Source organism: Sus scrofa, chromosome 1 (genome assembly GCF_000003025.6).
Source record: "Sus scrofa isolate TJ Tabasco breed Duroc chromosome 1, Sscrofa11.1, whole genome shotgun sequence".
In the NCBI taxonomy this organism is placed as follows: Eukaryota; Metazoa; Chordata; class Mammalia; order Artiodactyla; family Suidae; genus Sus; species Sus scrofa.
This window is the reverse complement of record NC_010443.5, coordinates 45,557,881-45,585,409: the sequence shown is the minus strand read 5'-3', so window position 1 is coordinate 45,585,409 and position 27,529 is coordinate 45,557,881. Positions and strand designations below refer to the sequence as shown.

Sequence of the window (27,529 nt, the reverse complement as noted above, 5' to 3'; positions counted from 1 at the left end):
AGTTTCTGGGCCAGGGTTTGAATCGAGCCACAGCTGCAACCCATGCCGGCACTGGTCAGGGGATCAAATTTGCACCTCCACAGAGCCCCAAGCTGTTGCAGTTGGATTCCTAACGCACTGTGCCATGGCAGAAACTCCCTTAAAGGCCTGATTTTGAGAGAAATATTTTTGTAGAAAGCTATCCTGTTGACGTCACTCTCTCCCATCCATCATACTTGATGTGGTTAGGGAAGGCCAAAACCCTATTATTTCGAAAGGAACATTATGGACCAACAGAGTCATACATTTCATATCTGAGAAGACCAAAGCAGCCTCAGTGTGTGTTTGGAGAGAGAAAGATAAAGAAGGGACCCCGACCATTAACTATAAGGTGGGAAGTGTTTACCATGGACTTGACATGGACCCCTCCAAAAGGAGATTTGGCCTAGATTAATTTCATGTTTTGCCCAAGTGATTTTTCTAGTCAAGTGATCAAGACTACCTCCATGTTCCCATAGGCTGGACTGAACTTTAGATAGAATTCTTCCAGACTCTAAGGCTCTGACCTCACTTTTCTTAGAGTATCTACTATTGAAAACTTTCCATTGTAATTCTTTATTTGCACTCTTTGAGATATAAATCTTCGTAAAAGCTTCTTGCCAGTTTCACAACCCAGGGATGTCTTTCCCCAGGACCTGGAACCATCTCTCTGAAAGCAATCATCAAGAAAGTTCATGGCCCTCTCTGGGTAGATAGGAACCTAACTTTACTGGGTACACTGCTCCAAGTTATAAATTTTCTCCTGGAATGAAGATATGAGAAGGCTTATGTTTTAGGTGGTAGGACCATTAGTAAACACAGGTAGTCCATGGTTCCCTCCACCTCAGCTCTTAAAAACTCTGCCACCATTTGTTTCAGAGGAGTTGAGCAAAGGCTGGCTGAGTTCTGCCCTTTCTCTCTTCTATTGCAATAGCCTTGAATAAAATCTCTCCATGCTTATTTAATTTTATCCAGGGCAATTTTTGCTTGGCCACAGGCAAGTGGTTTTTAGCAGTGAGAGTCTGTGTATAAAGTGAAAAATCAGAGCAGGACCAAGTTAGAAGCTAGCTTGAGGGGAAGCGCTAAGAAGAAAAACAGAACAGGAACCAGCTTCCTCCTGCCCCTGAAAAGAGGTAGTGGGTGTCAGTTGCCCTGCAGGACTTGGCAGTGGAGGGAAAGATTTAAGTGTTGATAAATTCTTTAAACTAGACATTAGTCTCTGAATCATTTATAACCTAGAAGGTAGGATGCATAGGAACCACCAAGTTTTCTTCCAGAGGTAGAGAACATTTCCCCCACTTGTGAGAGAGATATAAAATAAAGTTGCACTTCCAACATCCCATGTGTCACACTTGTTCAAAGTACCAAGTCTATTTATATACATGATAATAAAATTAAAATTTCCAAATTTTAGGTAACTCAACATTTTATGAGATTAATTCATTTAAAAGATTAATAATTCTAAAATGATAATTCTAAAATATTATTAATCACTTTACACATTATAGTAATACTACTTATAAAATATCAAAATATTTTTGAAAAGCACTGAATATTAATGAATATTAATAAAACTCCTCAGTGACAAATTTCTAATCTTTTTGTGTCACAGATCTTTTTTTAAGATTTTTTTATTGAAGTGTGATTACATCAAATAAAATTCATGGATTTTAAGTGTATAATTTGATGTCCAGCCATTTGTATCACAGAACAGTTTAAGAATCTAATGAAGAAATAGCAACAACAACAACAACAACAACAAAAAGACAAAAAGACAAAAGACAAAAAAAAAAAAAAAAAAAAAAAAAAAAGGGAGTTCCCGTCGTGGCGCAGTGGTTAACGAATCCGACTAGGAACCATGAGGTTGCGGGTTCGGTCCCTGCCCTTGCTCAGTGGGTTAACAATCCAGCGTTGCCATGAGATGTGGTGTAGGTTGCAGACGCGGCTCGGATCCTGCGTTGCTGTGCCTCTGGCGTAGGCCGGTGGCTACAGCTCCGATTCAACCCCTAGCCTGGGAACCTCCATATGCCGCGGAGGCGGCCCAAGAAATAGCAACAACAACAACAACAACAACAAAAAGACAAAAGACAAAAAAAAAAAAAAAAAGAATCTAATGAAAGCTATTATTTCACATATGCAGAACACAAATTTTTTCACACAATTTCAGGCTATTTATTCATGCATCCAAATTTTTTGCTTCAAGTTTTTGTTTTTGTTTTTTTCTGGACAGGTGATTAATTCTTTGAGACAATGACTTTCCTTTTTTTTTTTTTTTTTTTTTTTTTTTGTCTTTTTAGGGCTACACGCACAGCATGTGGAAGTTCCCAGGTTCGGGGTCAAATCTTAGCTGCAGCTGCCAACCACAGCCACAGCAACACAGAATCCAAGCAATGTCTGCAACCTACACCACAGCTCTAGGCAATGCTGGATCCTCAACCCACTGAGTGAGGCCAGAGATCAAACCTGAGTTCTCATGAATAAAAGTTGGGTTAGTTACCACTGAGCCACGTTGGGAACTCTAAGTCAATGACTTTTCAAGTTGATTATATTTATATATCTGAATTTTTTTTTTTATTTTTTTAGGGCCACACCCATGGCATATAGAGTTTCCCAGGCTAGGGGTCTAATTGGAGCTACAACTGCTAGCCTACGCTACAGGCACAGCAATGCCAGATCTGAGCCTCATCTGCAACCTGCACCTCAGCTCTTGGCAACGCTGGATCCTTAACCTGCTGAGCAAGGCCATAGATCAAACCCCAGTCCTCGTGGATATTAGTCAGGTTCGTTACCACTGAGCCACAATGGGAATTCTGAGACAATGACTTTTCAAGTTGACCATACTTATGTATCTAAATTTCTTGAAGTTGGACCAAATCTTTATAAATATCAGTGTTATTGTTTTAGATGAATGATAACTTCTTATCTACTTGATTAGTAATACAATGCTATCAGAATATATTAATATGACGTTGATTTTTTGTTTTTTTTTTTTTTTTTTTTTAGATGCAGGTTTATTTGTTCCATCTTTCAGCGGGAACTCCTATTTAGAACTGCCTTTTTTTACAACCCAGGAGGAGTTGAAATTTGTCCTGGAGAAGGAACATAACAGAATTGTTACCATCTACTTGACTATAAAAACAAACAGTTTGAATGGAACTATTCTCTACAGTGAGTATTGAATGTTTGACCTCCTATATGTTGTTTCTTTCCCAAATGTTAAACTACTGATTTAAGGAATATTTAAATATTTTGAGAAAACTTTTCTAGCCTGGTGCATGAACCATTACCAAAAGGAAATCTTGCTTCTTTCTAGTTTTTAAAAGTTTCTTTAATTTATGAGTTATTTCATGAAACATGACTTAGAAAAAGGCCCTGAACCAGCAAGGAAGAATATAGCAAGCATATAAATTGGATGGCATATTGCTGTAGCAGTGAAACTTAATACCATGAATGTTACAGATAGCATATCTTTATAATATAAATAACTAAACATGAATTGCATTCAATATTTTGTAACTTGGGAAAGGCATTTCAAAGCTGTTATTCACTTGACAATTGGGAAAATTCCTAGCACTACTTAAGCATTATCTTAAAATTAGCTAGACCAGGGTGGCAGCGGGGAGGGAGTAGGATGGACAGGGAGTTGGGGGTTGGTGGATACAAACTGTAACATGTAGAATAGATGGACAATGTGCTCCTACTCTACAGCACAAGGAACTCCTATGATTGGGTCACTTTGCTGTGTACAACAGAAATTGAAGAAACATTGTAAATCAACCATGCTTTAATAAAAAAAAAAAGAAGACAATAAAATTAGCTGGTTTAAAAAAAAAAAAGGAGTTATTAACAGTATTTGTTTAAGGAAATACCTCCACGTTCAGGGTTCTCTACATTACAACCTTTTGCATTTATGAGTGAATACCACTAAAGCATTTCACTTGCAATAATCCAAATGTATCAGTTGTTTTTTCTCTTTTGAAATGAATGCACCATAGTTGTAATAGTTCCTGTATTGGAGATGCAATGTCCTCAGTACTTGGATAGATGATCCACTAAAGGCAACTCATCATTTCCCAAATCAGTTTCTCCTCTACTTTGAAATAGTTTGCAAAATTGACTCATCATCTCATCATTGTATACTTTGGAAATAAAATTTCCACCTTTCCATCATTTGAACATGAGTAAAGTGCCTAAAAGAAACATTTTTGGAAAAAATGGGTGTAGTTAAAATTTTTGAAAATTAAACTAAACCTGAGAATTTGTGTTTTATTTATTTATTTATTTATTTATTTATTTATTTATTTATTTGGCTGCACCCATGGCATGAAGAAGTTCCCAAGCCAGGGATCAAATCCACGCCAGATCCTTAACTCCTAGGCCACCAGGGAAGTCCTCTGTTATATTTTAGAAAGAAACTAACTTGTTCAGACCTAGCCCAGAATTATTTGTCTTCCAGGAGCATAAGCACCCATGTTTAAATGATGGCTTTAGAATGTTTGATTTATTTATGTTAAAAAGAGAGAGAGAAGAAAATAATAAAAGAAAAACTTATTTCTATATGAGAAACGTAAGTGGTGGTAAACAACCATGAAATTTGGGGGTAATAGTGCACGGCAGGGGAAACAAAACAAAACAAACCATTGAACAAAAGACACAAACAATAATTTAAAGTCACAAAGAAAGCAAAGTGATTTTTTAGTTTTGCAATTTTTTAAGTTATATAGATTTAGAGGGTGTTTCCTTGTGGAAAGTGTTTTTACTAACTAAAAACAGCTTAATCAAAGAAGAAGCCGGTCTCTGGGAATTCTTCTCCTCTGCCCCCACCCCCCACTGGCCATCTCCACATCGCCAATCAACTTGCTCATTTTGAAGGCCATGGAAATACATGCCACTCTGGCCACCCTGTCCAGGCTGGTACGCCAAACCAGTAAAGCCCAAGCTGATGTTAGTGCCATGTGATTAGTTTTGCCTGTTGTAGCCAATGACCTCCCCCCAAAAGTCCAGAAATTATAAGAAAACAGTGCCATCAAAATGATTAACAACCTACATGTTTGTCTACGTAATTGCTGTTGTCACAGCACCAGCTTTATGGAAGCTGTTTCCTCAAGGGAGTTTCATAGCTTGTGAAGGGAGAAAATATCTTCTGTTTGTAGCACCCTCTTTTTATTCATTTGTAAATGATAATTTAATCCCACACTCCTGGGAAGACCTCAGCAGAATATTTCAGGGACTTACTGCCTTCATTTCTTTTGGAATTTGTCAGTCTCCTACGAGCCTCACAGATGAACATAAAGATTTTTGTGATTCAGTTAAACACACACAACTTAAAAGGTGTTCCTTAACTTGACTTAAGGGATAATTTTCTCTCCTTCGAAATCAGTTTATTAAGGGTAGGAGCAATTAAAAGTTGTGATGAAATGAAAACAGATGTGTCCCTTTAAGTGTAAGAGTTGATTTTTGTCTTTTTGGTGGTAGGGGGAGAGTAGAGGGGTTTGTTTTTTAGTTTTGCCATTTTTCCAATTTCTAAACATCTTAGCAAAAACTGAATTTCATTTCACAATCATTTGTGGCACATTTGTATTTAGTCATCAAGTATTAAAGGGGAAAGGATAGAGAAATTTCAGGTTGATAAGCTAGTGCTAGCTTTGAATTATATTTCTAGTTCAAAACTATAGATGTAACTTTTCTAGTTTGCCTCAACAACTAATTGATGTTGAAAAGGAACAAAAGGAAGATGAAACTTGAATATGGGGTTACAGTAAAATTCCTTAGAAAGGATAGTTTTAAAAAGAACCCTCTGTGGGAGAGAGACAGCTCTGAGAACAGCAGTCAAGATGAAAAGAAAGCTTTTTGAATCTGCCACTGAACCAATTCAGAATTCTGGAACCCAGTCAAAGGAGCTACTAACAGGTCACAGGAGAAGGGGTTAGACCACACAAAACTCTTTAGGTGCACTTTCAGGAAATGAGCTCTGTTCAGCGAGCAGCATCAGTCAGGGGATTTGGTCTTGGGATTTATTACTATGCAGGTGAATCCATCCTGTGCTATTACTTTTGAGAAGAAACAAGCAGGCCCTTTGGAAGGATGTGTTCTGAGGATTAGGAGCAGACATCTGACTGAGTTGTAGGAGGCAAATTACATGAGCAGCTCCAGTGGAAGAACAGGATTCAGAAGTAATCTTTGTACTACTTAGTGTTTGTATTTAAAAGAGTAAAAGGATTGGTCATAGGGATGTATTCCAGGTAGGAACTGATAGAACTGGGAAGATTATTGGGGCCTCCCTTTTTGTGCATTTAGGATGGGCTGAAAGAAGAGATTTCTGATGTTGCTGAAGAAAACAAATTAAATCTAAAGAATCATAACACCTGTTTTTATAAAATGACTCCCAGCAGAACACAGTTATCTTCATTCATTATCTTTTATACCAAAGCCAATGAAGTCCCATAGTATTTCCTAAAAGCATCTTTTCTTGGAGTTCCCACTGTGGAGCAGTGGGTTAAGAATGCGGCTGCAGGAGTTCCCATCATGGCTCAGTGGAAACCAATCCAACTAGGAACCATGGGGTTGCGGGTTTGTTCCTGGCCTTGTTCAGTGGGTTAAGGATCCGGCATTGATGAGCTGTGGTGTAGGTCACAGATGTGGCTCAGATCCTGAGTTGCTGTGGCTGTGGCGTGGGCCGGCAGCTGCAGCTCCAATTAGACCCCTAGCCTGGGAACCTCCATACGCCATGGGTGTGGCACTAGAAAAGACAAAAAAAAAAAAAAAAAAAAAAAAGAATGCAGCTGCAGCAGCTCAGGTCACTGCAGAGACTTGGGTTCCATCTGTGGCCAGACACTGTGGATTGAAGGATCCAGCATTGCTGCAGCTGTGGTATAAGTTGCAGCTGTATCTTGGATTCAGTCCCTGGCCCAGGAACTTCCGTATGTCATGGGTGTGGCCATTGAAAAGAGAAAGAAAAAAAAACAAAACAAAACAACATCTTTTCTTGTAGGAAATGCTCAGTATTTTAAATCAATTTTACAATGCGTACCATAAAATTCTTTGAGTATCTTTGGTCTTCCTTACCAACTCCCAATGAAGCCTGCTCTAGAAAGAGATGGCAGAGAGTGGGATTTAAAGCAGGAGTGGAGAAATTTGTGCACTGTCATTCATTAGGTACATAGAGATTGCTTTCTAGGGTATCATCTTTTTGTAACAGCAAGGTCAAATTCAACAGACTTTAACTGAGTGCTGTAGAGGGCACTACATTCTGCTAGACACTGAGGGGGTACGAAGATGAATAAGAGGTGGTCTCTGTCCTGCTTCTCACCACTCAGTAGAGAGATGCTGTGTCCCTAACTCCATGAGAAAGCTCAACATGACAGTTTTCTAGCAGGAGCATCCACTAAGGACTGGGGCTGAGTACTGCTCCATCACAGCATTAATCTGTGCTTATACCTCTTCTCTGACTGGGGAACACCTCATCATCTGGAGTTGGGTTTTACATCTATCTTTTCCACCTCCTCGTTACTTCACCCAGGGCCTTGAACAGAGTCAGCCCTTGATTAGGAAAGCTCTTAAAGTTCTGTTTGTCAGTTACTCAACTTTCATGGTCATAATGCAAAATTAGTGGTTTTTTAAAACTTGATGTTAGGAAATTATTCTGCTGAACATTGTTATACTTTCTTCCATCACATTTTAAGGGATTAGTCAAAAATGTAGCTTGAATAGAACAAAACTTTTTCCTGGGTCTGCTTAAACAATCAAGAGCAGAACAGGGGTTGGCAAATTTTTCCATAAGGACCAGAGAATAATTTTTTTTTGCAAACCAGAAAGTGTCTGTCACAACTGCTCAACTCTGCCACTGTAGCATGAAAGCAGTCATGAAAAAATAAATAAATGAATGTGGCCATGTTCCAAAAACCCTTAACTTGCAAAACCAGACAAAAGCAGAATTCGGTCCCTGGGCCATAGTAGGCTGACCCTTGACTTAGAATGATGTGATTCATTAAACTTCTCTTGAAATAGATCAGTTGTGTTAAGAAAAAGTAGATTCTATGTGGTACACATATACAATGAATCTTACTTGGCTGTAAAAAAAGGAATGAAATAATGCCATTTGTAGCAACATAAGTGGACCTAGATATTAACATACGAAGTGAAGTTAGGCAATGAAAGACAGTCATCGTATGATATCATTTATATGTGGAATCTGAAAAAAAGGATACAAATGAACTCATTTGCAAAGTAGAAAGAGACTCACAGGGCAAACCCTCAAAAAACAATCCTTATCACATGCCACCAAGGTGGCACCACGAAGAAAGTGGTCAACAGCTGCTGCCGCCAGCAGTCCAAGTATCAGGAGGTAACCAGAGTAGACTTGAGCCCAAGTCGATTGTGAGCTGACTGTACAGTGTAGTGTCAATCAATTAACCTTTCTGTATTTCTGCCTGACTATAAAAAATGCAGATGTCACTTTTGCTGTGAAATTCACAACGTTTGAAAATATGTGTATAAAAGTGTTTTAAAAAATACAAAGTACCATACAAATATGTATGATGTTATTTCTTTTACAGGAGATGATAGAAATCCATGTCACATTAGGGAAATTTCCAAATTGGGCTGTCTATGCACCTGATTTTATAAACATATTATCTGTATTCATCACTATCAATTCTATAAGGAATGATGTTGCATTTTATTTTAATTCAAAATGATGATGAATCTCTGATTATTTATATATACATGATCTCAAATCAAACTGTCATTCATGTTTGAGAGCATTCATAAGAATAGTTCAAATAGAGAAAAAAAACCCATTCTTAATGGAAATAGCACACCATATAACCATATAAACCATAAATACTCCATCTTCAGTATTTCAAAGAAGAGATGAAGTATTAATGCTTAGAAAATTTCAGATCTATAACCCAATGCAATACACAAGCAAACCAAAATTTTTTTCATTGAATAAGGTATTATTCTTCCTCTCTGAGTTATTTCACTACTTCCTTTCTTATGAGACTAATATATGTATGTATAATATATGCTACACTATATATAATTAAATATGTACTACATATACTATACATATATAAATTTGAGACTCAAAATTAGGATTATCTCTCTAAAATCCTCTGATATCCTAAAACTAATGTCCACTGTTTTACAAGTAATAATTATTGTTCATTGTTCTAAATAGCATTTTTAGAAGTAATCTTAAATCAGGTGTGTAATCAGTGATTTCATTAGGATCAATAAAATTTGCGAATTATAGATTTTAGGCAGTTTCCAAATATTTTCTGGATAAATATCCAGAAAAACTCAAAACATTAAAGATCTATTGAAAAAATTACTACACAGCCCCAAAGCATAAGGAATTCTTTCAAAAAAGAATAGGTTAACATTTCTGTGCTAATCATCAAACATCTTTTTAGTAAAATAGCGGAATGACTTTTCTTCAATGGCTTAATAATGAGCTTTTCTAGAGCTTTCAAGACCTGTTCAAAAGTAGCATGAATTGGAATAAAATGGGGAAAGAGGTAATGGGGAAATTTATATTTGCTTGATGTCTATTGGCTCAATGAGAAAAGTTGAACTAAATGTGGCATACAGATTACTCAACCCATATTATTTAATATAAAAATATGTCTATCTAAGCGTAGTCATTACTTATAATTTTCATTAGTAGTCTATTTGAAAGGATTTTTAATTTTCTTTTCTCATTTGCTAATTGCCACTAATTTCTCAATTCTGATAATCAAATAATTTTATAATCATGTTTGAAACTATAATGTCTGTAGTACTGTATATGAAACCCAAAGAATTTCTCCTGAGTGCATATTCATGGCTTTTCTCTAATTACAGAATCTAGGTTTTGTTATATAAAGTTAATTAATTCAAAAGAGAAAAAGGCAATCAATGTATTGACTATATAAATAGAATATATGTGTTACATGATTCAGTATCATGTAATGTACCCACAGGCCTTCTATTTCCATACCTACCATGACATGTTATCAGCAAAACATTTTAAATTCCTTTTTGTTTATTTATAGAATAAAGCAGCATGGTGAATCAAAACCTATTACCATATAGCAGACTATATGAAGAACTAAGTTTAATTGTTTATTTTTATTTTCACTCCCATTATCTTTATTAAAGCAGCCTTATCATACCCTGTAATACCGGGCAGCTGTGGTTCATAATGGATGTTGGTACACTTAGATAAGACTGTTCATCAACTGTCATTGATTTTAGTGACTGAGTGTCCCTTAAAAATAACTCATGCTTGTATGGACCACATACATCTTCTTCAATGTGTATAATCTTTAAAATTCAGTTTTTGAAGCTTTGAAAAATAATCTTTGTACATATGGCACAACGGCTTGACCTAAATGTTCAGCTCTGTTCTATTTTGCCCTGTATGTCATATTTCTAAGTCTTAGCTCAAAAATACAAGTCTGATATGGTAGCATAAAGCAATTTATAAAAATATTAAGCAATAGAAAGTTCTCAGTTAAAAGAGTGGGCTGGAGCAGGGTGACAGACTGTCCCATGGTCCATAACAAAACAACCACCCCACCTTCTCCCAAAAGGATGAGTGTGGAGAAAAGAACAACCTTAGGTCATTTTATGACACAAGCTTAAGTGTACCTGGGACGAGAAAACACAAGGTGCTAGTACTGATGCAGGAACCTCAGACACCTAAGATAAAAGTTGCATTCCTTATGCTTCTTTTAGAAATGCTAGTTTAAAACTGAATAGCTTCCTTGTGCTTCCACTCCCCACCCCCCACCCGGCTTAACTGCACCTTAAACAAAATCGCTCTTGAGTTACCTATTAGGCACCCTGAGCACAACTGCATGCGGCTCAAGATTATAAGCACATGATTTTTTTAGGGACTTTTCTAGATTGCCCTAATCTCTGCTCGGTATGCCTTTTTCCGCAAGTATATTTATTTTAGGAAAAATCTAGATACAATAACCCAGAAGACCACCAGGATCATGCTGAGATCTCATGACACCAACTTCAATGACTAAAGATTCCCCCAAAGAAAGAAGGATGCATATTTGCTCTCAACCTTGATTCTTATTGTTTCTCCTTTCTACTATAAAACTCCCCACAGTTCTTCCCAATGCACTGCACAGTCTTTAAGGCATCAGCCTGCTGTGGCCTCCTTTGCCTGGCAAAGCAATAATAGCTATTTTTTCTCCTTTATCTAAAACTCTTCATTCAAGTTTCTACTCAGCACTGGTAGACTGAGGCTGAGTTTGGGCAGCAGTACAAGGTTCCATGTTCTAAATGTGCTCCTATCACCCCTAACTCCCTCACCCCCAATAAAAAGAAGAGTTAAAAATAATACTAAAATTGTTTCATTATACTCTCAATTCAGAGAAAAGCAGCCCAAGAAATTGAATAGGGAGTCATGGAGAAAATAAGGAAAAACACTAAACAGTGAAAGCTCAAAAAACTGCTAATAGATCTCAGGTGAGGCAGAAAAGGTGAAGGTGCATTTTCATCTGCCTGGCATGGGGCTAATTTGGAGAGCTATTGAGCAAAAGTCCTCAGAAGTGTGATAAAATCTCAGATGAGCTGAGTGGTGGACTCTTAGTAAAGGACATTTAGAAGGATCTCAAAAGAATGATTTTCAACCATGTTTATTTACTCTATCCTTTGCTACTCATATTTCATGATGAAATCTTTAATGCTGTTCTTTTGTCCAGTTTGTTTTCTTACTTCTGCAATATTGATTTAATCCGTTTTATATTATATTTTCACTTTGTGTTGTTCTCTTACTGGATTTATATTCTCAATAAGTTCTGTAGCTTGGAGCACTCATGGAAAATCTGTTTCTATTTCTTAACTAGCATATGTCTCGCTACAATCCTCATCATCCATGATGTAGGAATTGCTGTGCTGTCCAAGATTGTGATGGTGCTTAACGTCAGGGGACCTTTTCACATTTTGTTCTATGAAATCTTTTCTCCTTGGAGTTGGTTTTGGTTTTATTTGCTCTAATATAATGGGAGTCACTTCTTCTGTTTCACCTCATAATTTCAAACACTGAAATCAGCTTATTTTCCTTTGTTAAAGGAGACTTTTTTTTTTTCTTTTTACTGCCACATCTGCGGCATATGGAAGTTTCTGGGCAAGGGGTTGAATAAGAGCTGCAGCTGAGGCCTATACCAGAGCCACAGCAATGCAGGATCCGAGATGCATCTGCAACCACAGCTTGCAGCAACACCAGATTCTTAATCCACTGAGCGAGGCAAAGAATGGAACCTGCATCCTCACAGAGACAACATTGGGATTTTTACCCGCTGAGGCACAACAGGAACTCCCTGTTAAAAGATACTTTTCAAAAAGGCATATAAATGCACACATGTCAAAGATTTTATTTAACCTATTAATTAAAGAGGGAACGGGTAGGATACTACAACTAATTCAAAGGAGAATTCAAGAAGCAAACAAATACATTAAAATGAAGAGATTCTGAAGCAAACTTGCAAGGAGATGGAAAGCAGTTCCACCTGTAGGTAATAAACAGCTGCATTTTACCAGACATGATTATTTTACATTGCCTTAGACAAGAATTATTGAATTATTATTTGTTTTCTCCAACTTACAGAGTTGCAAAATAGCTCAAAGACAAAGAAAGGTAACAAGAAACTGAATGAGCTAGATTTTTTCTTTCCTGTTTTAAATTCTTTCACAATCTTTTCTGACACTTTTCTCTGAACCATTCCTTGAGATTTAAGTGTTACTTTCATTCCATTCTCACAGAGCCTTAGACCTGGGGAAAGATAACCTAGGTTTCCTGACACTCTTGCTGAGATGTTAAAGAAACATTTATCTGAGATTCAGCAATACCTTTAGTTTCACTCTGGTGGTTCTTTTTTTTTTTTTTTTTTTTTTCCAATAAAGAGATATTTCAGGTTTATCCAGATCCTTGAATATCTTCAAGACTCTTTCAAGTCTCCATAACATCGAAATTATTTTTTTACTAAAACTAAGACATTTGCCTTTTTCATTGTGTTGAAATTGGCAGCTGCGATACAAAAGTCACAATGAATAAAACTTCCAGCACTTAGGGTCATTGTAGTGGCCCCAAATTGTATTTAGTCATTTCATTCTATTCCACTGTCCAAATAGACACAAAAATATCCTTAATGGTGCAGCAAAGTGAATTCACATTTTTCAAAATTTTTATTGAAATACAGTTGATTTACAATATTGTGTTAGTTTCAAGTGCACAGTAAAGTGATTCATATGTATATATTATTTTTTACATTTTCTTCCATTGTATATTATTACAAGATATTGAGTATAGTTCCCTGTCTATAGAGTAGGTCTTTGTTAATTATCTATTTTATATACGGTAGTGTGTATATTTTAACTCCAAAACTCCTAATTTATCCCCTCCCCCGCATTTTCCCTTTGAGAACCATAAGTTTGTTTTCTGTATCGGTGAGTCTATTTCTGTTTTATAAATAACTGTTTGTGTCACTTTTAAAATTTTCTATCCTTGCATATACAACTCTTTAATGTCCTATGTGTAAAAGGGGAGGTATATATAAAGCAAGCCTATGACATACTAAATTATAATAGCTGATTTGAAGAAAACACATGTGCAACTTTTAAAATTACTGGTTGAAGAGCTTACTGTGAGTTGAAAATTGACTAAAAGATAACCTATGGCTATTCAGAATTGCATATTGTACAGATATTTTTTCTCAAAAACTAACAAAGTAAGGAGTTTCTGCTGTGGTGCAGCAGGTTAAAGAACCGGTGTTGTCTCAGTAACAGGGTGGGTTTGATCCCCAGCCTGGCCCAGTGTGTTAAGGACCTGCCACTGTTGCAGCTGTGGTGTAGGTTGTGGTTCCCACTCAGTTTTGATCCCTAAGCTGGGAACTTCCATATATCACAGGTACAGCCAAAAAAAAAAAAAAAAAAAAAAAAAAAAAAAAAAAAATTAACAAAGTAAGGCTGATTTTTCAAGGAAATGACCTAACAGTATTTTTTTCACAATGATAAAACTCAAGCTTCCTAAGAAAAACTAGAATGACTCAGACCTAGCATTGCTCTGGCTATGGTATAGGCCAGCAGCTGTAGCTATGATTCTACCCCTAGCCTGGGAACTTCCATATGCCACGAGTGCAGCCCTAAAAAGCAAAAAAAAAAAAAAAAAAAAAAAAAAAAAAAAATTCCATGTACACTATGATTTTTCTCTAATAAAAACCTTTCTCTCTTTACATATTTGTCCATTTATGAGCCTTCATATCTATGGAAATGTTCACCAAATATTAATGCTGGCTATTTCTGAGGGTTGTAATTTCAGCTTGGTTTAAATGCATGTTCATGGATATTTTTTATATTGCTTGAGTTAAAAAAACAACAAAACTGTTATATATATATTTTTTTGTAAAAATAAATAAAAGTAAAAAGTAGGGAATATGGATACTAAAAATATTAAAACTAGGAGTTCCCGTTGTGGCACAGTAGAAACTAATCCTACTAGGAACCATGAGGTTGTGGGTTCGATCCCTGGCCTTGCTCAGTGGGTTAAGGATCCAGCATTGCTGTGAGCTGTGGTGTAGGTTGCAGATGTGGCTCGGATCTGCTGTTGCTGTGGCTGTGGCTACAACTCTGACTGGACCCCTAACCTGGGAACCTCCATATGTCACAGATGTGGCCCTCAAAAAGACAAAAAACAATATATATATATATTAAAAATATATATTCCACAAATACATGATTTTCAGTAAATACATCATGAGAATTGCTTGCTTTGACAATTTAGGATCAAATTGAAAATTGAAAGAGAAAAATAAAAATTGACCCTAGTGTTAATTTCCTATGGCCACAGGTAATTTTCAAATTATCACAAACTTAGTGGTTTCAAACCACAGAAATGTATTCTCCCACAGTTCTGGAGACCAAAAGTATAAAATGCGTCTTGTGTGGTTAAAATTAAGTCATTAGTAGGGCTAGTTCCTTCTAGAGGGTCCAGAGAAGAGTTATGCCTTGCCTCTTCCAGCCTCTTTCTGGTGCCTACTGGTGTTTCTTGGCTTATGACTTCATCACTCCAATCTCTGCTTCTATAGTCATGTAAAGTGTCCTCTTCCACTGCCATATCTCCCTGTGCCTCCCTCTTTCTAGACACTTGTGACTAATTTTATGACCCAACCAGACAATCCAGGATAACCTCCCCATCTCAGGATCATACCTGCAAAGTCTCTTTTGCCATGTAAGGTTAATATTCACAGGTTCTGACAATTAAGACATAAATTTTTTGGCGGGGCATTATTCAACCTACCCCAGTCCTCCACTTCATGCCCATACAAAAGTCAATTCTAGATAGAACTTAGACCTTAAATAAAGTTTATGAATATAATAGAATATCTTCTTGACTTTGAGGCAGGCAAAGGTATCTTAAATATAATATAGAAAGTACAAACCATACACAAGGAAATAATTGACAAATTGACCCACACTAAAATTAAGAATATATATGGAGTTCCTGTCATGGCACAGCAGAAATGAATCCGACTAGGAATCACGAGGTTGCGGGTTTGATCCCTGGCCTCGCTCAGTGGGTTAAGGATCTGGCGTTACTGTGAGCTGTGGTGTAGGTCACAGACTCGGCTCAGATCCTGAGTTGCTGTGGCTGTGGTGTAGGCTGGTGGCTACAGCTCCGATTAGACCCCTAGCCTGGGAACCTCCAGATGCTGCCAGTGTGGCCCTAAAAAAAGGACAAAAGACAAAATAAAATAAAATGAAGAATATATATATATGTTCATCAGAATTCACCCCTAAGAGAATGGCAAGGTAGTCTGTAGGATTAGAGAAAATACTTTCAATACATATGGTTGACAAAGAGCTTGTATGCTTTCTTTTGTGTATGCATATATATTTATATACATATTAGATAGATAGATAGATAAAATAGAGCTCTATAATAAATAAAGAAAAAGCAAACAACCAAATAAAAACTGACAAACTGCTAACTCCCAAAGAGCATATCAAAAAAACCACCCAACATGAGAATATGCTCAACTTAACTAATGTGAGGGGGGAAAAATTAAAGATAGACTAATAAGCACAAAATAGTTAAAAATCTATAAAGTGGGACTTCCTGTCATGGCTCAGTGGTTAATGAATCTGACTAGGACCCATGAGGTTGCAGGTTCGATCCCTGGCCTCGTTCAATGGGTTAAGGATCTGGTGTGGCCATGAGCTATGGTGTAGGTCACAGATGCGGTTCGGATCCCGAGTTCCTGTGGCTCTGGTGTAGACCAGCGGCTACAGCTCCCATTGGACCCCTAGCCTGGGAACCTCCATATGCCACAGGTGCAGCCCTAGAAAAGACAAAAAGACAAAAAACAAAACAAAAAAAGATGAAATTTACAAAGTGACTGAGCCAATTGATGGTGAAATTGTATATTAGCTAGAACTTTTCTATATTATTGGTAAAGTGTTAAAACGTTTTGGAAAACAGGTAATAAGTACTAAATTAATCATATTCATAATCCCTGAATCAATTCCTAGTTTATACACAACAGAAATGCATGTACTTCAATACTAAAGACACATTCAAGACTGCCATAGCATTATTCATAATAACTAAAAACAGGTCGCAAGGGATTTCCATCTATAAAAGAAAGAATAACTGAATTATGAATATTCATTTAATGGAACATTACAAGGCAATGGAAATGAAGAATGGATGCTATCTCTCAAACATAATATTTAGCAAAAGCAAATAGATGCTAAAGAATATATACAGTATGATCCTACTAATGTAAAAATGAAAATCAAACAAAACTAATCCTATTATTAAACATCAGGATCAAGATTACATTTGGTGGAGGGAAGAAGGGAGAGGGTGATGGGACTCCTGACAACACAGATAATTTTCTTTTTCTTAAGCTAGTAATGTCTGTGTGAGCAGGTTCACTTTGTGACAATTCACTAAGCTACATGCTTAAAATTTGTGTGATTTTCTGTGTGAGTGATAATTAAGAATGTTTATGCGTTCCCTTGGGAGTTCCCATTGTGGTGCAGTGGGAACAAGTCCAACTAGGAACCATGAGGTTGTGGGTTCGATCCCTGGCCACACTCAATGGGTTAGGAATCCGGCCTTGCCATGAACTGTGGTGTAGTTTGCAGATGCGGCTTGGATCTGGTGTTGCTGTGGCTCTGGCATAGGCCGGCAACAACAGCTCCAATTTGACCGCTAGCCCAGAACCTCCATATGCTGCTTGTGCGGCCCTAAAAAGACAAAAGGCAAAAAAAAAAAAAAAAAAAAAAAAAAAAAAAAAATTGTTTAGGAGTTCCCATCATGGCTCAGTGGTAATGAACCCAGATAGTATCCGTGAGTACTCGGGGTTGATCCCTGGCCTTGCTCAGTGGGTTAAGAATCTGGCCGTGACCTGAGGTGTGGGTTGTGGATGAGACTCAGATATTGCATTGCTGTGTCTGTGGTGTAGGCTGGCCGCTGCAGCTTCTCTTCAACCCTTAGCCTGGGAACTTCCATATGCCATGGGTGCAGCCCTAAAAATACAAAAAAGAATGTTTAAAAGAGAGAAATCTATGTATATACAAGGACAGATATCTAAAATTTTTTTGTTAAATGTGTTGACTGAAAAAAAAATGTACAAACTTAAAAGTGGACAAAACTGAGGACTTAAGCCTAGGACACAACCTCTCAGCTCACTTTGAGTGGCTCAGAAGAGGCAAAGAGTTAGCTAGGATATATAGGAGACTTTGCAGTAAAGACCAGGTAGTCGGAACATCAAAATATTATTGTTGGTTGCTGTGGCTCTGGCGTAGGCTGGCAGCTACAGCTCCGATTAGACCCCTAGCCTGGAAACCTCCATATTGCTATGGGAGCGGCCCAAGAAATGGCAAAAAAAAGGCAAAAAAAAAAAATTATTGTTAATGAAAAGAGAGAGAATAGATATATGTATATATTATGACCGGGTCACCTTTGATACAGCAGAAATTATCACAGCCTTGTAGATTAACTATACTTCAATAAAACTTTAAAAAAAAGAAAGAAAGAAAAACATATTTCAAGTTAAGGAATTTAGCACTTTTCTATCCATGAGAAGATGCAAGAGTCTGGGCTCATTGAAATCATCCCTTTGACAAACAACTTCAGCTATCTGGGACCAGGGTCCTGTGCTTTCTCATCCTGAGTTTTTTCATGGTGAACCATCAGTGGGGTGGCTGCAGTCTGATAATTCGATGGCTGGCATCCTGTTTCCAACCTCACTTACCTCAGGGCTCACCGTTGGGTGACTGTAATATGATGGCTTGGTGGCTGCAGAATCTTTAGTTTACTGATGTGGCAGGTGACATTTTTAGTTCACAAATGAAAAGACTAGTGAATAAAGATATTTATTTCCTTGGTTTTTTAAATAAAATTAGGGCTATGTAAATATTCGTATAGGCATAGATAAGTGATAGAAAAGAATACCTCAAAGTGGGATGAAGGAAGGGCTGGAAGAAAGGAGTATGTATCTCTTTTTTTCTTTATATATTCCCTTGTTATTTCAATTTTTATAAAAGCCACATATTAAAATTAAAATATAAATAATTCATAATCATATTAAATAAAGTTATCAATACTCAATAGGTGCCAGGAACTTTTCATTAGTTATTTTATCTATTTAATTATCACAGTAGTTCAATGGAGTTCCTGTCATGACTCAACGATTAATGCGCCCAACTAACATCCATGAGGATGCAGGTTCAATCCCTGGCGTCGCTCAGTGGGTTAAGAATCTGGCTTTGCCGTGAGCTGTGGTGTAGGTCACAGACGCAGCTTGGATTCCACATTGCTGTGACTCTGGTGTAGGCCAGCGGCTACAGCTCCGATTCGAATCCTAGCCTGGGAACCTCCATACCGCCATGGGTGTGGCCTTAAAAAGACAAAAAATAAAAATAATTACCACAGTAGTTCTAATAATTAATTGCTGTTATTATCCCATTGAAATGTATGATGAAACTAAGGCTCAAAATAGTTATGGTCATTGTTGTTAAGAAACAGTCACAAATTAATCTCTTAGCAAGTTAATGCTCTTAATACTACGGTATTTTCACCTGTAGAAAATAATGTGTAATTCTCATATTAGTACTTATTACACTGAATAATTATCTATAATACTCCTATCATCTCACCAAATGATTACTCCTTCAGAACAAAGTCTGTGTTTGTCAAATGCATGATTATTATTGAATAAAAGGTATATCTGCATTAATCCTTAATTTAACGTAATATTTATTCTTAAAGGTAGTGAGAAGAATTTTGGACAACGGTTTATTCATTTATTTCTTGTGGAAGGAAGGCCTACAGTTAAATATGGATGTGGAAGTTCTCAAAATATCTTGACTCTTTCTGCAAATTACAGCATTAACAGAAATGCATTCATTCCTGTCACAATACGGTAAGTACCCCACAGTAGTTCTTTGAACTAGAAAGCTAAGATTTATTTTTAAAGTGTTAGTTATATGTGTAATATCCACCCAAACACAGAAAGAAAGAAAAAAAAAGGGGGTATCTCTGAAAATTATTTTTCCAATTTTTTTTTCATTTTGGCAAAGTAAGCTATAAAATAAACTTAGGTGCATATGGCACAATCCAGTATCAATCAAATTGTAGACTAAATGAATCAACTTCTCTGAAAATATCTGGAAGCAAATAAATAGATTAAAGAATTGTGTGATTCAGGAGTTCCCATTGTGGCACAGCAGAAATGAATCCGACTAGGAACCATGAGGTTGCAGGTTCAATCCCTGGCCTTGCTCAGTGAGTTAAGGATCTGGTGTTGCCGTGAGCTGTGGTGTAGTTTGCAGATGCAGCTCGGATCCTGCATTGATGTGGCTATGGCACAGGCCGGCAGCTGTAGCTCCATTTCAACCCCTAGCCTTGGAACCTCCTTGTGCTACAGGTGTGGCCCTAAAAAGACCAAAAAAAAAAAAAAAAATTGTGTGATTAAGTTGAAATTAAGATCTAGTTTAACTGTTCAACAAAATGTCTATTGAGTGAAAGGAGTACAGCTCTTAGTCATTAGCTCTGCATAGAAAAAGGAAAATTTAGTAGAAAAAAATTGAATATTAGGTGGAAATGTCTTTCTGGGGCATACCAAATTTTGGGACGCAGTCTTGAAATTAGTTCATACTTTGGAATTAGAAAATCCCAAAAGAGAGAAATGGCTGACTATGATGGTCACATCCCATGGGTATTACTGAACAAAATTTACATGTAACAGTCAAGAATTTAAAATTCTTCATCAGCATAGCAATCTGATGTTAATGTTCTCCAAAGTTACTCTTTGTCAGTTAAAAATAATATTTTGCATCTGAGTTTATGTGTTAGATGAAATTTGAATAAATTAGTCTGATTGTCTTGTATCTTGACTAACCTATGATGGTTCTATATATAAATCAAATAATCTTACCCTGGGTCTGCATCATTCTGAAAATAAAACCAAGAAATTGACACCAGTCTGAAAATGGAAAGTCTGTACAGGCAGGAATAGTATCTTATTCAGCTTTAATGTACTTAGCAGGGCATCTGACAGATAGAGGCTCAGTAAATGTCTGAATGAGGGAAGAAATGAGAGTGTCTGGGCTGGGAAATTCAGCTGGTTATAACAAGAAGGCAATGAAATTACCCTAAAGTAATAGAAGCATTATTCATAAATTGGACATACCCTCTTGGAACATTGAGTTTTGTACAGAAAAAAACTTTCAAAGCACTGGACTTTAATTTCAATCATTTCACTTACAAAGGCTTACTGTTGATCACAAAAAAGGAGCCAAAGGAGAAGATGAATAACTTAAAACCAATTTAAAATGCATTTTTATTGATAATGTCATCATTTTATACAATTGCATATGAAGTAATTTCTATTTTTGGTCATACTTTCTTAAAGGACTGATTTCATGCTTTGCCTTTAATTAATGAGGACCTAGTCAAGCAGTTCTCAAACAAATCCCTCAAATCCTTAGGTAGCCTCAAATTGAAAACATCCTGTAAAAAAAAACTACTGACACGTTCAGTAAAACTGAAAACCAAAGAATTTGGATTACTTTTATCCAAAATTCAGAAAGTGGAAAACACCTATTTATTACTGATGCGAAAAGGTAAACCCAATTTGTCTTAATGGAAATATCCTATAAGACCTGAGGGTGAAAATAGTTTGCATTACAGACTGAACCTAGGACTATGTTGTATATTGTACGTTACTATATATAATATATATTATATAAATTACTCAAATTTATATAATATATATTATATAAATTACTCAAATTTATATAATATATATTATATAAATTACTCAAATTTATATAATAAATATAGTTGTTAAAACTATAAATTTTTTTTGTCTTTTTAGGGCCTCATCCATAGCATATGGAAGTTCCCAGGCCAGGAGTCAAATCGGAGCTGTAGCTGCGGGCCTAATGGCAATGCTGGATACTTAACCCAGAGTGAGGCCAGTGATCGAACCCACATCCTCATGGATACTAGTTGGATTCATTACTGCTGAGCCACAGTGGGAACTCCCTAAAACTATAAATTTAAATTAATTAAATCTAGAATTTTTGAGTGTCCACTACTCTCTCAATGTTTCTTAATTTTTCTTTCTCATTTTTCTTTGTTTTTTTCTGTTTCTTTACTCTGTTTTTAACTTAATTTATTCATGTAAAAATGGTTTTTATTATATTGGTAGTACTATACTAATCTCCTGAAATTAAATGGAAAGCCAAAACAGACAAAATACTAATTCCTGTGTGTATAAAGTTTAGCGAGGCAGATTGTCAAATAGTCTCACTAATGAAGAAATCATTAAACTTTGAGATATTTGCGAAAGTTCTTAAATGGTGCAAGAAAAATAAATCACAAAGTAACTTGCCCTAGGCTAAAGAGTCAAAAGGAGCTCTCTGAAAAATGAATAGAGGTAAATTTGGTAAAAACAACCAACAGAAACCGTCAAAACTGTGGTATAGCTATTCTAGGCAGTGGGAAGAATATGGGAAAAGAGACTTCAGTGGAAAGAGCCATGATGTAGTAAGGGATCCAATAGACTAATGTGTATGGAATAGAAAAGCAAAAGATGACTGAGGATTAGAAGGTGAAGATTAGGGGACAGGGGATGACATCCTATAAGGCCTTATAGTTGAGCTAAGGAATGGTTGAAGGGGGGCCACCTAGATGGATAGTATATGTCCAAATAAGACATACGATGGCTTGAACTAGACAGGTGTTATAGAGAAATTGACAGATTTTGAAACATAACTAGGGGTGGTGGCCAAGAGGGCAGACTCTGAGCTCACCTTCTTCCATGGGCACACCAAAATTACAACTAATTACAAAGAAACTATTGATAACAAAGACCAGAAGACTAGCAACAAAAGTCTTCTACAACTAAAAACTTACAGATGGAACCAAAGGAGATGGGTAGGATGGATGGAGTCATGATGTAGTCAAGGCCTATACCCATGTATGCATGACCCACAAATAGGAGGGTAATTACAACTGCATAGGGTCTCCCCAAGGAACAAAGGGTCTGAGCCTCACATCATGCACCCCATCCAAGGAGTTCTGCACCAAAAAGATGAGCCCTAGGAACATTTGGCTCTGAAGACCAGCAAGGCTTGCATACAAGAGAGCCAGAGAGCTGTGTTCCCAAATAAAGACTTCATTCTTAAAAGGGGCACACGAAATCTCACATGCCCCAGAACCTAGGACAGAGGCAGTCATTTGAATGGATCCTTGTCAGACTCACCTACTGATCTTGGAAATCCTCCTGGAGATACAAGAGGAGACTGGTACTCACCCTGGGGACATAGATACTGGTGGAAGCCACTTGGGGAAGATTATTCTACCATGAGGATATTGGTGCTTGCAAGTACCATTTTAGAATCCTCTCTCTAGCTTATTAGTGCCAGGACCCAGCCCAGACTGCTAGCGTGTTTGCACCAGTACTAGGCTGCTTCAAGCAAGGAGCTAGACTGACAGGAACAGAGACCTACCCACCAGAAGGCTGGCTGCCTTAGACCCACTGAGCAACAGCCTCCCCAGGACCCAAGAGCATCCACTATGTGCCCCTAAGTCAGCTGCCCAGGGATCTGGCCCCACCCACTAAGGGGCTGAAACAAGCTATGGGACTCCCCTTATGCCACAGTCAGTCATGTCAGGAACCATCCCCACCCACCAGCAGGCTGACATCAGCTCACCTGAGAAAAGTAACAGCACCAGAGATATACAAAGGATCATGAGGCAGTACTATGAATAATTATACACCAAACAAGTGGACAACCTAGAAGAAATGAATAAATTGTCAGAAAAAAAAATCTCCCAAAACTGAATCAGGAATAAATTAAAAATACAAATAAACAGATCAATTACTAGTAGTTAAAGTTAATAGTAATGAAATAAGCAATGAGATCCTGCTGAATAGCACAGGGAACTGTATCTAGTCACTTGTGATGGAAAATGATGGAGATTAATATAAGAAAAAGAATATATATACATGTATATTTGGGTCACTTTGCTGTACAGCAGAAACTGACAGAACATTGTAAATAAACTATAATTTTAAAAAATCTTAAATTAAATTAATAGTAATTAGAAGCTTCCCAACAAACAAGACTCCAGGACTAGACAGCTTCACAGGTAAATTTTACCAAACATTTAAAGGAAATTTAATGCCTATCCTCAAACTCTTCCAAAAAACTGAGGATGGAAGAATGTTTCCAAACTCATCATACATGGCCTGCATCACCCTAATATGAAATCCAGACAAGGGAAACACACAAAAAATAAAATTACAAGCCAATATCACTGATGAAAATTGATATAAATATCCATAACAAAATATTAGCAAACCAAATTCAACAATACATTAAAAAGATTATATACCACAATCATGTGGGTTATATCCCAGGGATATAGGATGATTCAGTACTTGCATGTCAATCAATATGATGCACCACGTTAACAAATTGAAGGAAAAAAATTATATGATCATCTCAGTAGATACAGAAAAAGTTTTTCACAAAATTCCACGTCCAATTGCAATAAAACTCTCAATAAGGTAGATTAGAGGGAATATATATCAATATCATAAAGGCTGTATAGGAGGACAGGATTAAGATGGCAGAATAGAAGGACTGGAGATCAACTTCTCTCCTAAAAACAACAAAATTCACAACTAAAGACTGAGCACTCTTCACCCAAATTGACCGGAAACCTTAAAAAAGATACCCTACTCCAGAAGAAAAAGAGGAGGCACATCAAGAGGTAGGAGGGGCAATTTCGTGATAAAAACAACCCCATACCTCCTGGGTGGGAAGCTTCACAGACTGGAAACTAACTGGTTCACAGAGACTCACCTACAGGAGTGAGAGTTCTGAGCCCCACATGAACTCTTATGTGTGGGGATCTGGCATGGGAAGAAAGAGCCCTGGAGCATCTGACATTGAAGGCCAGTGGGGCTTGTGCACAGGAGCTCCATGGGACTGGGGGAAATGGAGACCCCATTCTTAAAAGATGCACACAGACTTTCAAATGCACTGGGTCCCAGGGCAAAGCAAAGTCTCCAAGGGAATCTTGGTCAAACCTGACCACAGTTCTTGGAGGACATCCTGGGAAAACAGGGGTGAATGTGGCTTGTTGTGAGGGATGGACATTAAAAGCAAAGCTCTTGGGAATATTCAGCAGCAGTGCCTTTCTCTGGAGGTGGCCATTTTGGGAAAATCTGGCCCCACCCATCAGTCAGCACTGAGAAGCCCCAGGGCAAACAACAATCCAGGTGGGATCACAGCCCCACCCCTCAGTAAACAGGCTACCTAAAGACCCCTCAGGCACAGAACTGCCTCTCATCCCAGCCAGAGACTAGGCTCCACCCACCAGAGGGATTAGAATCGGCTCCATCTACCAGGGGGCAGGCATAAGCCCCTCCCATCATGAAGCCTACAGCAAGCCCCCATACTGACATCAGCCACAAGGGGGGTAGACTCCAGAAGTAAGAGAGGCTACAACTCTATTATCTGCAAGAAGGTCACCACGCCAAAAACCTATAAAAATGAAAAGACAGAGGACTATAACTCAGATGAGGGAGAAAGGAAGAACCCCAGAAAAACAGCTAAGTAATGAGGAGATTCTCAGCCTCCAGGAAAAAGATTTTAGACTGTTGATGCTGAAGATGATGCAAGACATTGGAAATAAACTGGAGGCAAAGATGGATAACTTACAGGAAGTACTGACCAAAGAGATATAAGATATAAAACTTAAACAAGAAGAGATGCAAAATACAATAACTGAAATAAAAAATTCACTAGAAGCAGCCAACAGCAGGATACAGGAAGTACAGGAAGCAGAAGATCGAATAAGCGAGGTGGAGGACAGATTAGTGGAAATTAAGGGTGCAGAACAGAAAAGAGAAAAAAGATTGAAAACAAATGAAGAGTGTTTCAGAGAACTCTGGGACAATATTAAATGCACCAACATCCGTATTATAGGGGTACCAGAAAGAGAAGAGAGAGAGAAGGGGACAGAAAAAAATATTCCAAGAGATAATAGCCAAAAACTTCCCTAACATGGGGAAGAAATCACTCACTCAAATCCTAGAAGCACAATGAGTACCATATAAAATAAACCCAAGGAGGAACACCCCGAGACACATACTAATCAAACTGACCAAAATTAAAGACAAAGAAAAAATCTTGAAAGCAGCAAGGGAAAAGAAAAAAATAACATACAAGGGAACCCCGATAAGGTTATCGGCAGATTGTTCAGCAGAAACTCTGCAGTCCAAAAGGGAGTGGCATGATATACTTAACGTGATGAAAGAAAAAACCTCCAACCAAGATTACTCTACCCAGCAAAGCTCTCATTCAGATTTGAAGGAAAAATTGAAACCTTCACAGATAAGCAAAAGCTGAGAGAATTCAGCAACACTAAACCAGCCTTACAGCAAATACTAAAGGAACTTCTCTAGGCAGAAAAGAACAAGAGAAGAAGGAAAAAAAAAAAAAAAAGAGCAGCAAAAACAAATCCAATGTAGTTAATAAAATGGCAATAAGAACATACATATCAATAACTACCTTAAATGTTAATGGACTAAACTCCCCAGCCAAAAGACATAGACTGGCTGAATGGATACAAAAACAAGATCCATATATATGCTGTCTTCAGGAGACCCACTTCACTTCTAGGGACACATACAAATTGAAAGTGAGAGGATGGAAGAAAATATTTCATGCAAACGGAGATCAAAAGAAAGCTGGAGTAGCAATACTCATAACAGACAAAATAGACTTTAAAATGAAGAATATTTTAAGGGACAAAGAAGGACATTACATAATGATCAAAGGATCAATCCAAGAAGAAGATAAACAATTTTAAATATCTACGCACCCAACGCAGGTTCACCACAATATATAAGGCAACTGCTAACAACCTTAAAAGGACAAATCAACAATAACACAATCAGAGTGGGGGACTTTAACACCCCACTTATAGCAATGGACAGATCATCCAGATAGAAAATCAATAAGGAAACAAAGGCCCTGAGTGAAGCATTAAACCAGATGGACTTGATAGATATTGATAGGACATTTCATCCAAAAGCAACACAATACACATTCTTCTCAAGTGCACATGGAACATTCTCTAAGATTGATCATATCCTGGACTACAAATCCAACCTTGGTAACTTTCAGAAAATTGAAATCATATCAAGCATCTTTTCCAACCACAATGCTACATGACTGGAAATCAACAACAAGAAAAAAACTGCAAAAAACACAAACATGTGGAGACTAAACAACATGCTACTAAACAACCAATGGATCACTGAAGAAATCAAAGAGGAAATTAAAAAATACCTAGCAGCAAATGACAATGAAGATATGACACTCCAAAATCCATGGGATGCAGCAAAAGCCTTTCTAACAGGAAAGTTTATAGCAATAGAAGCCCACCTCAGGAAACAAGAAAAAGCTCAAATAAACAAGCTAACTTTACATCTAAAGCAGCTTGAGAGAGAACAGACAAGACCTATAGTTAGTAGAAGGAATGAAATCATAAAGATCAGAGAAGAAATCAATGAACTAGAAACAAAGAAAACCATAGAAAAGATCAATGAAACGAAAAGCTGGTTCTTTGAAAAGATCAACCAAATTGATAAACCCCTATCCAGACTTATCAAGCAAAAAAGAGAGAAGACTCAAATCAATAAAAGTAGAAATGAAAAAGGAGAAGGAACTATGGACATCACATAAATACAAAGGATCATAAGAGACTACTGTATGCAACTATATGCCAATAAAATGGAAAACCTAGAAGAAATGGACAAATTCTTGGAAAAGCACAATCTTCCAAGACTAAACCAGATGAAATAGAAAAGATGAATGGACCAATCACAAGAACTGAAATTGAAACTGTGATTAAAAAACTTCCAACAAACAAAAGTCCAGGACCAGATGGCTTCACAGGCGAATTCTATCAAAC

The 27,529-nt window shown here is 37.2% G+C and overlaps 1 protein-coding gene across 1 annotated transcript in view; it reads left to right on the top strand.

Annotated features, from left to right (window-relative positions):
• EYS (eyes shut homolog (Drosophila)) overlaps positions 1-27,529 on the top strand; it is a 1,343,277-nt gene that overhangs the window by 1,064,313 nt on the left and 251,435 nt on the right. Inside the window, 2 exon segments of the mRNA XM_021084496.1 lie at positions 3,022-3,186; positions 19,298-19,451. Of these exon segments, the coding sequence (XP_020940155.1) occupies positions 3,022-3,186; positions 19,298-19,451 (319 nt within the window).